General features: G+C 41.0%; 1 protein-coding gene across 2 annotated transcripts in view; it reads right to left on the minus strand.

Annotated features, from left to right (window-relative positions):
* Positions 1-252: 252 nt before the first annotated feature.
* LOC137290734 (HAUS augmin-like complex subunit 3) overlaps positions 253-11,492 on the minus strand; it is a 30,839-nt gene continuing 19,599 nt past the window's right edge. For both annotated transcript variants that reach the window (XM_067821849.1, XM_067821850.1), the window contains exons 4-14: positions 10,762-10,845; positions 10,355-10,466; positions 9,468-9,662; positions 8,223-8,365; positions 6,684-6,818; positions 5,540-5,723; positions 4,736-4,888; positions 3,469-3,565; positions 2,329-2,470; positions 1,340-1,517; positions 253-508 (exon numbers count right to left, since the gene is read on the minus strand). In XM_067821849.1, the coding sequence (XP_067677950.1) occupies positions 380-508; positions 1,340-1,517; positions 2,329-2,470; positions 3,469-3,565; positions 4,736-4,888; positions 5,540-5,723; positions 6,684-6,818; positions 8,223-8,365; positions 9,468-9,662; positions 10,355-10,466; positions 10,762-10,845 (1,552 nt within the window). In that variant the 3' untranslated portion in view covers positions 253-379. The remainder of the gene's footprint in view (positions 509-1,339; positions 1,518-2,328; positions 2,471-3,468; positions 3,566-4,735; positions 4,889-5,539; positions 5,724-6,683; positions 6,819-8,222; positions 8,366-9,467; positions 9,663-10,354; positions 10,467-10,761; positions 10,846-11,492) is intronic.

Here is an 11,492-nt window from a genome sequence, read left to right on the forward strand (position 1 = left end):
CACTCAGCAATATTCCATCTATATGGCAGCAATCTGTAATTAATCTAGTCTGGACTAGACAATCCAGTGATAAACAGCATGAGCATCTGTCTGAGCAGTTGGGAACGTATTCAGCGAACCTGACCACCCAATCCCATTAGTTGCCTCTTACACAAGCATGGGTTGCTGAAGACATGTTCTACCCTATATTTTAGATGGCCTACAACTAATGTGAAGTTAATACTTTCACTTTTAATAAAAAACACAACAAAACATAGACTATTTGTTTATGGTAACACAATAATAAACAGTCAAAACCACTCTGGAGACCTTTTCCCTAAAGGGAGGAGCAGCCATGACTGTCAATGAAGAGTCTCTGTTGGCCAGGGATCTGCTGGTGTCAGTGAACTGTCTCTGCCTGCAGGCGCTCTGTGATGCTCTCTAATGTCTCTCTCAGTTGGTCTGGTCTACTGTAGAAGTATGTGAATAGGTCCCTCTCTTTTGCTTGGAGTCGATTGCTTTGAAGTAGCTGTTAAAAACAAACTGATGATCATTTCTGGCCTTCCTGATATACATCTTTTCTCAACAAGACAAAAAATTATGTATATAGGCTTTCAACTATCAGTATCCCATTTAAATCTTACTTGCAAAAATGTAATTACTTTTCCTGCATGCAGAAGTTTGATCAATGTACAGCAAGAGCAAACAGAAATGATTGGTTTTACATAATAATAATGTATAGCCCTTTTTTATTTTTTGTATCTTTCTTTTGATGTTTTATGCCACGATCAGCAGGGTTTCAGCAAAAAATGCAGCATGTAAATAAATGAAACTGGAAGAAACAATCCAATAATCAATATAGTGAGCAACAATTCATGCTGTTGGGGTTTGAGGACATGCGTGTGTATAACCCACTCAGCCACCACAGCTTCCACAAACATGGAAGTCTGGCAAGTAGTTGTCTAGACAATATTCCTAGTGTACCCCTCTGACATGTGTAAATTGGCATAGGTCCCATGACATAAGCTATACACAGTGACTTTTACTAAGTGGTCAAATGTAACATGTTATAGTTGGGATTTCTCAGTAAAAGTATAGGGTAGGGTCAATGTACATAAATCTGTACCTTCCCGAGAAAGTGAAATCCAAGATGTGCCAATTTGCTAGTTGGTTCTAAAGAGATGATTTTCATAAGATGAGAAAATGTGAGAGAATATACATTGTATGGTTGGAAGAATCAAGGTCTAAACGCATATTAACCACTTCATTACATTTTCATGAAACAATTTGACTCAGTAACAGTCATAAATCCATCACACTCACTCATACAAGCACACACGCTTAACTGAATCTTGATTACCTTGTTCTTAGTATCATGATCCTTGATGACATCAATGATGGAAGCCTCCAGCTTGACCAGCATTGTGTCCAGATTGGTCAGGGTCTCCTGCAGCAGTGGTGGGGTCAGTGTTGGCTCCCCACTAGTTGTGCTAGATCCATGGTACAGCTGGTCCACACAGACACGCATCTCCCCTTCCCTGACACACAGACAGAACAATCACAGACCTGCATCTCCCTGACACACAGCAATGACAGTTCTGCATCTCCATGACACACAGCAATGACAGACCTGCTGCATCTTCCTCACATACAGACACATAGCAATGACACACCTGCACCTCCCTGACATAGACACATAGCAGCTACATCTGTGTTTAGGGATGAGGTGTTGTCAGAGCTATGGATTATTTTTTTTGGGGGGGGGAAAGATGGTCACTGCAAAAGAGCATCATAAGTCATGCCCCCTGAGGCATCCGATGTTCAGACGTAAACAACCAACAGGGGCAGGACTTAAGGCACTTTTTTCCGAAGATGGTCAAGCATGTTCTAAGTATTACCAACACTGCTTCCGATAGGGGCATAGTGTTTATGTTATTACCGCTAAACTACTGATATCGTTGCAATTGTTTTGTGGGTGGGCTGCATTTGTATACATTTGAGATGCAATTCTTTCAAATTTGCCGTAATTCCTTCAATTACTTAGGGGGGACTTGGACCCACATCTCCCTGACACACAGGCAAATAGCAACAACAGACCTGCATCTCCCCTTCCCTGACACACACACAAAGTAATGACAGATCTGCATCTCCCCTTCCCTAACACACAGACACAATGTAATGTCAGACCTGTATCTCCCCTGACACACAGACACAAAGTTATGACAGACCTGCATCTCCATGAAGCACACAGTGACACAATGACTAGTTAGCACAGATGTAGACAATTTGATCAAACAAAAAGTGCCAGGATTTTCCTTGTTTGCCTGTTCCTTTACTACTGATACCTACAGCAGGCGTGTCTTGTGTTGGTGTTTGTCCATGTTCGACAAAAGTGCTGAATCTGCTGCTGCATGCTTCTGTTGCAGCCGCTGGGCACCATCCACCATCCCTGCATAGGTGAGGAACAGCTGTTCTCCATATTCACCCCCTGCTGCATAACAGTAGCACGATCCATCAGTGGGTAATATGTAACACAATCCGTCAGTACAAAACCAATACATATGTGGGTGGAGGATATGTCACCTAATACACATGCAGGGTGATGAATATATCACACAATCCATCAGTGCACATGTAGGTGGGGTTTGTCATACAATCCATTAGTACATGCCCAATACACATACAGGGTGGGGAATATGTCACATAATCCATCAGTACACAACCAGTACCTATGGAATCCTTGATATGTCCAGGGTATATGTTCCAATAACTCTCAATTATACCCTGGATGCATCTACATCTAGGCATAATAATTCTTCTAACTTCCTTTGCTGGCTCCGCATTCTCACAGTAGCCAATCAGCTTTTAAGCCACTGCTACAACCAAGCTTGCCAGTGTCAATAAATAAATAGCGATTGCAGCTGCAAGGTTTGTTCACAATGCAACTCAGACTTGGGGGAAATCAAACAAATCAAAAAGACAAACTTTAAAAAATATGCAAGAACTCCTACTCCTTTCAGAGTACCTCTGCATGATTTGTGTTGCCAAGTTTAATAGGTTCAATTCTTTAAAAGGCAAAAGTGGGTTGTAATTGGTATGCTCATTGGGCCTAGCTGTACATGCATCCAGGGTGTAGTGGAGAGTTATCGGAATGCATCATCTGGAGATATCGAGGATGGGGGAGGTTACATCAGTACATGACCAACACACATTCATCAATAAAAAGGTTTCAGAACAGGTATGCAAAACAAATGTGGCAATAGTGGTTCAAGTGTTTCTAGTGTGGTCATTGTTATCACATATATATGTAGTAAATGCTCCAACAAAAATGACAATGTATTTTAACATATTATTTCTGACATGTTAATGGTTTCCGATACAATTCGGTCAAAGATTTCTTTTTAACTGAATTAACTGATAGGGAGGAAATAGAGGTACTGGTGTCACAGTAACCGTGTCAGTTCACCATCCCTATTGTGTAGCTCTCACCCAGCATCTGGTGCAGTCGGGCAGTTGCCTTGTCTCGGGAGTCTATGGTTCCCCGCTGCAGGCTGGCTGGGGTAATAAAGGGATCCTCCATGGCCTTCTATAAAATATAGAAAACAAGAAACAGATACAACAACAAAGGCGCATAATTTCTCCAACACAATCAACAAGTGTTACCTGAGAACATTCAGCTTTTAAACTGGCAAAAGACATTAGGAATTCTAATAAGCATTTTAGCATAAGAATCTTACAGTGTAAACTAAGACAGTGTGAAATTATACTCCTCTGTCCCTAATGTGTTCCATGCCTGGTGCTAGTCACTATTGGGTTACCTGTCTCTCCCTCCAGTCAGGTACTAGTCATTAGTGGGTTACTTGCCTCTCCCTCCTTTCTGGTGATAGTTATTAGTGGGTTACCTGGCTTTCCCTCCAGTCTGGTGATAGTCATTAGTGGGTTACCTGTCTCTCCCTCCAGTCAGGTACTAGTCATTAGTGGGTTACTTGCCTCTCCCTCCTTTCTGGTGATAGTTATTAGTGGGTTACCTGGCTTTCCCTCCAGTCTGGTGATAGTCATTAGTGGGTTACCTGTCTTTCCCTCCAGGTATGTGATGGTCAATAGCGGGTTACCGCCTTTCCCTACAGTGGTGATAGTCATTAGTGGGTTACCTGTTTTTCCTTCCAGTCAGGTACTAGTCATTAGTGGGTTACTTGCCTCTCCCTCCTTTCTGGTGATAGTTATTAGTGGGTTACCTGGCTTTCCCTCCAGTCTGGTGATAGTCATTAGTGGGTTACCTGTCTCTCCCTCCAGTCAGGTACTAGTCATTAGTGGGTTACTTGCCTCTCCCTCCTTTCTGGTGATAGTTATTAGTGGGTTACCTGGCTTTCCCTCCAGTCTGGTGATAGTCATTAGTGGGTTACCTGTCTTTCCCTCCAGGTATGTGATGGTCAATAGCGGGTTACCGCCTTTCCCTACAGTGGTGATAGTCATTAGTGGGTTACCTGTTTTTCCTTCCAGTCAGGTGATAGTCATTAGTGGGTTGTCTGTCTGTCTCTACCTCCAGTCAGGTGATAGTCATTTGTGGGTTACCTGTCTTTCCTTCCAGTCAGGTGATAGTCATTAGTGGGTTGTCTGTCTGTCTCTCCCTCCAGTCAGGTGATAGTCTTTAGTGGGTTGTCTGTCTGTCTCTCCCTCCAGTCAGGTGATAGTCATTAGTGGGTTGTCTGTCTGTCTGTCTGTCTCTCCAGTCAGTTGATAGTCATTTGTGGGTTACCTGTCTGTCTCTCCATTCAGTCAGGTTCTGCTGGAGTGTGTTTCTTACGGCTGTCAGCAGACGATGAATATCACGGTGATTCCTGGCCTCTATCTCGTAGGCCATCGTCAGGAACTCATTGCGTGCTCGCTGCACCACCAGCTGACCAATCAACTACAACATAGCATTGCTCTGTAGCTATTCCATATTATGTTCAGAACCTTCCTCAAATAAAGAAATACATCAAAGATGTTTATGCCAGGCAACTAATGTGCATTTCTCATCACCATCATGACATTTAGCATGGTGTGCCATCATAAGGTATACAAAAGTGTTTTGCAGCAACAAACCTCTTTCTTAAGAACTGATGTTTGTCTCAATAATGGCACACATACTCTTACACAGCATTAGATTTATAATAATGGATAAAAGTAATTGTGCAAAACATAAAATTAAATGAAATAAAAGTGATCTGAAAATTTATTATCTGTGTGTTATCACTCATTGTCTTTTCATTGGCAGATAGTTTGTGATATCTACAAAGGTCAGGGTTAAAGAGAGTTAAAAAAGATTATTTAACAAATTTACATGTGATGAATGTTGGTGTAATTTGGTTGTAACATTATTCGTATGAAAAAAGAACTTATTGCACTGATATTGATAAGAGACATATACCCCTGGCCGTACAAACACAAAAAAAGCCACAATGTCCAGCCCACCTCACTCTGGATGACCTTTACCTACTGTGTTTCAAAGGTATAAAGATGTGAAGGAAACTGCAACACACAGCACCTGACAGGGCCTGTCAAAGTGCTAACGCCTCACCTGGTCCTGATTGGAGGTGAAGTAGCCCTGTCTGGCCAGTTTCAGCTTGTAGTCGCCAGTTATGATGTTGGTGCCCTGAAGGTCAGCCGACCTGCTGATCAGGGCAGGGATGTCTGTTTGCTGCAATATCGTGAGGTCTCTCCTCACTGCATTCAAAGATGTATGGCTTTCCTGCAGAGAGTCCCTGAAACATGTACAAACAGCATGCCAACAAACAACTCCCTGAAACGCGTACACACTGTAACAGACACAAGAATCCCTGAAACATGATATACATACTGTAACAGACACAAGACTCCCTGAAACATGATGTACACATTGTAACAAACATAGGACTCCCTGAAACATGATGTATACACGGTAACAGACACAAGAGCTTCTGACATATGCGTACACACTGTAACAGACACAAGAGTTCCTGAAACATGATGGACACACTGTAACAGACACAAGACTCCCTGAAACATGATGTACACACTGTAACAGACACAAGAGTTCCTGAAACATAATGGACACACTGTAACAGACACAAGAGTTCCTGAAACATGATGTACCCACTGTAACAGACACAAGACACCCTGAAACATGATGGACACATTGTAACAGACATAATACTCCCTGAAATACGTACACACTGTAACAGACACAAGACTCCCTAAAACATGATGTACACACGGTAACAGACACAAGACTCCCTGAAACATAATGGACACACTGTAACAGACACAAGAGTTCCTGAAACATGATGGACACACTGTAACGGACACAAGACTTCCTGAAACATGATATACACACTGTAACAGACACAAGACACCCTGAAACATGATGGACACATTGTAACAGACATAAGACTCCCTGAAATACGTACACACTGTAACAGACACAAGACTCCCTGAAACATGATGTACACACTGTAACAGACACAAGACTCCCTGAAACATGATGTACACACTGTAACAGACACAAGAGTTCCTGAAACATGATGGACACACTGTAACAGACAACAGCATTACAATCAATTTTCATTCAAATTATTGGAAAATGATTTCTGTTTGTTAAATAACTATCACAAGTAATACTTGTATTGCTGAGTATAAGCATCGTTTCCAGACTGCCATGATAATGACCAAATGTCCATCCATACCGAAGTTTATTCAGATCCATGGGAAACTGCCCTTTCTGCAACTGTTGAATGATCTTTTGTGTGTGACTGACTGTTGCTGTCATTTGTTTCTCGCTGGTTGAAGCCTCAATCAGCTGACTCTGACTGATTGGATACCTACAATCACATACAAACATGGCTACATTAACTACACTTTCAAAATATGAGAGGAAATTAATGAGAATGTTTCATACCACTTAGGCCACCAATATTTTCCATACCATAAGAGTATGCAGAGCATACTCTGATAATGATTGAAGGTAAGCGACTCGGTGCCATATTTGTAAAAATGACTACAGTTCTCTTTCTTGGTAAACAAGCTACCAGACCACTGTGGACATGGCTGCTTTGGTTATTGGTTTGCCATTTAATGCCACACTCAGCAATGTTCCAGCTATATGGTAGCAGTTAGTAAATAATCTAGTCTGGAGTCTGGTTACTGGATCTTCACAGGTGTCAGTTTTGGAAAAAGGAAACAATATTCTGATTAATACTGTCAGATCAGAAGGGGTTAAAGCAAAGAAATCATTTTAGATTTGGCATTTCTTATAAAATTAAGTACCAGCAAACTTCAGCTATATGCTACAGCTGACAAGAAATAATGTTAATTTCATCATAACTATCAGTGTATAGTCATGCTTTACAAAAGTCATTAACTGAGATATTAGATGAAGCCTACATTTATCAAGGAACATATCAGCTTGTAAAACATTAACGTCATGATAAGTTGTACAAGATCTGAAACGTTTAATCCTATTGCTGATAAATGTGAAGGCAATCTGGAGCGTAGATTCAAAGATTCATAGATACTCAGAGTAACATGCAAAGTAGGAATAGCTAAGATGCTTCGAGATGTAGTCCAAAGTACTGACAAGCAATTCAGCAGCATCAAGAGAATAGTCCTAACTTTCATGGGTTCGAAGGTGACATGACTTGTGCAGGGCATACTGATTTTCTACTGGAACATCTTCTTCAAGTTGCACAAGTTTTATTGGGTGATTGGTGGGTATTCCAGTAAGAAGGTGATTCAATCATGGAGGAATGCTTTCTCAGCAATGTATTAATGAGCCAAAACAATTGTGAAATAATGACCAAGAATAGCAGTCAAAATAATCTTGTAGGCATATGTGGTTTGAAAGTAATGATGGTGAGATATCTGGACAGTGTGACTCATGATTTTAAAAATTCTTTGATGGGCAGTGTGCCTCATTGCACTGTACGATGATTTAGGAAAAGAGATGGTCTCTTAAAGGTAAACTTTAGGTAAGCAGTGTTAGTGTGAGAAACTATTACATCTACTGCCTACCTTCTCAACTCTCAACAACTTTCAGGCAAACTGGGGAATGATACAGATGTCTCTGGCACTAAGTGCACTGCTCTCTGATTGAGATTTGGATACAGTTAAATATGTACTCCCATTGGACATGCTCAAATAAATACGCATGCTGTTTTTCAGGATCTGACCAAAAGTTTCTTAGAGGGCTGTGGTAAACAATCAGCATAGTTTCCCCATGTTCTTACACAGCCTTTAGTCTGGCCAACTCCTGGGAGTCCTGCACCGTGACATCTTGCTTCTCTCCCCGCACCATGAGACACTCTGGGTTGGACACTTCCAGCAGCTCATACTTCGTCCTCTCATTCTGACCAGCCATCTCCGCAACACCCTGCATGTGAACATTCAACACTAGACACATGACCTGCATAAAGACACTGTACACATGACCTACATACAGACACTGTGCACAATACACATGACCCGCATACAGACACTGTACACATGGCATACATACAGACACTGTACACATGGCATACATAGACACTGTACACATGACCTACATACCTACATACTGTACACAATACACGACCTGCATACCGATAATGTACACATGACCTACATACACTGGACACATGACCTACATATAGACACTGTACACATGACCTACATACAGACACTGTACACATGACTAACATACAGACACTGTACACATGACCTACATACAGACACTGTACACAATACACGTGACTCGCATACAGATAATGTATACATGACCTATATGCAGACACTGTACACATGGCCTACATAGACACTGTACACAATACACATGACCTTCATACAGACACTGTACACGACATACAAACACTGTACACAGTACACATGACCTATATAGACAATATAAACATGACCTTCATACAGACACTGTACACATGACCTATGTACACTGTACACATGACCTATGTACAGACACTGTACACAATACACATGACCCGCATACAGACACTGTATGCAACATACAGACACTGTACACAGTACACATGACCTATATAGACAATATATACATGACCTTCATACAGACACTGTACACATGACATACATACACACACTGTACACAATACACATGACCTTCATACAGACACTGTACACATGACCTACATACAGACACTGTACACATGACCTACACAAAGACACTGTACACAATACACATGACCTTCATACAGATAATGTACACATGACCTACACACACTGTACACATGACCCACATACAGACGCTGTACACATCACCTACATAAAGACACTGTAGACAATACACATGACCTGCATACAGATAACGTACACATGACCTACATACACTGTACACAGTACACATGACCTATATAGACACTGTACACATGACCTGCATACAGATATTGTACATATGATCTGCATACACTGTACACCATACACATGACCTGCAAACACAAACTGACAGAAAGTATTCAGTGACTCACATCAAAGAATCTTTTCTTGGTAAATAATTTCAGCTCATGGCTGAACTTGTCCTCCATGTCATGGTAGTCATCCAGTTTCACATGTGAGAGGAAGGTTGGAGGGTGTGAGGCCTCTTGTCTGGACTCCACAGGCGGGTCGTACAGTGAGTGTATCTTCATCACGCTCCGCACAAGGCCATCCAGACTCTCATTAACCTGACATGGAATCAATCTGTGCGCATGACTTTGTGGTGGGACGTGGATGTTAACATATGTGACGCAGACAGTACTTGCCCTGTGTCACACTCAACCTAAACCATGGGCAAACACAGAGGTGACAGGGATAAAGGCTACAGTTCATTCATAAGTTCTGTGTTGACACAATTTTACATCACAAACAGAAAATTTATCACTGACTTTACACTTATCACCTGAGTGAGTGAGTGAATTTAGTTTTACACCGCACTCAGCAATATTCCAGCTATATGGCAACGGTCTGTAAATAATCGAGTCTGGAGACAATCCAGTGAGCAACAACATGAGCATTGATTTGAGCAATTGGGAACCGATGACGTGTCAACCAAGTCAGCAAGCCTGACCACCCAATCCTGTTAGTCACTTTTTACGACAAGCATAATCACCTTTTATGGCAAGCATGGGTTGCTGAAGGCCTATTCTTCCCTGGGACCTTCATGGGTCCTCACCTGATGCATCATCTACACCGTGAAAATGTTCAACAAGGCAGTTGGTGATCTGATGCACCACTGGCACCACGACACAGATGAAACATTGTGAGCACTAGATCTTCAACTAGACACATCTTCTAAAGGCACCTGTGGTGCTGGTTGCCTATTCTTGCTGAATTTACAGAAGGCTACAGCATGAGGTTTGATTCCAGGTTTACAAACCTCATTATTGTCTGCGTCGAGCTGTTCCACTGCCTTCTGACAGTCCCTCTTGGCTTGAGACTCCAGCAAAGTCAACTGGGACAGGCGGTGACCAAGCCCTGTCAGATGAGCACTACCAAAAACACAACCTCATCAACAACTGGAAGCATGTCACTCATTCAAGGTAGGCATGTACATACAGCCGACATATATGAAGTTTGCTTATTTCTCACAAATATCTCTTACGCTAATAAGATATACAGTATGTTCTGTTGCAATGTCAACGTCAATGTAGTTAAACAATATAGTTGCAATCCATTGTAACAACCCTACTAGCTAATGTCAGTATCAACATAATAATATCAGATAGTATCATAAATATCTTCTGGAAATTCACACCAACAGAACATTTACACATATTTTCATACTTCAGTCTGTCTCTTCTGTGAATTAATTGCTGCTTCTTCTGCTTGTCTTCATCCAAATTTTCACTTAATATGGATGCTTTCTCCCTGAAAACATATTGATACATATTACACAGCTTCATGGCAGACAGACATACAACAGTCAGAAGATTGCTTTGTCACTCAAAGGTTGTAATACTGACTTCACAGGTCACATCATAAAGCTGATTTGATCCAGTCTTACTGAATTCACAGATAACTGAAATGGTCCTGTAAATGCAAGATTGCATGTTTCAATATTCCAATAATTTTATGTGTTAACATTGTTTAAAGTTTAAACTTCATCTTAAACTCAAATTTACTAAAACTTCGATTTCAAACATCTTAACTCGTTGGTCTAATGGTTATGGCTGTGGATTTGTAATCCTAAACTTACAGGTTCAAATCCCACTTGCATCAGCCAAAACTTTTGTAACTAATTTAACTAATATTTATAATGTATTTAAATTAGCCTCGTTTCCAGCACTTGTTTATCACATGACATCCCTAAGGTAGCACATAATCTAAAAAAGCATGCTCTTCAGTCTGTGCCTGACCACCATGCGGGAAAGCTGCTCACCTCACTGTCTGCTAATTACAGCATGTTAAGGAACAAATGTAAGTTACTTTAAATTCATATCACTTCTACTTTTATTCCTATATTAGCTATAGTAGTAATGAGTTATATATAAGTACTGGTAAACAATTTTTTATAA

The sequence above is a fragment of the Haliotis asinina genome, chromosome 7 (genome assembly GCF_037392515.1).
Source record: "Haliotis asinina isolate JCU_RB_2024 chromosome 7, JCU_Hal_asi_v2, whole genome shotgun sequence".
NCBI lineage: Eukaryota > Metazoa > Mollusca > Gastropoda > Lepetellida > Haliotidae > Haliotis > Haliotis asinina.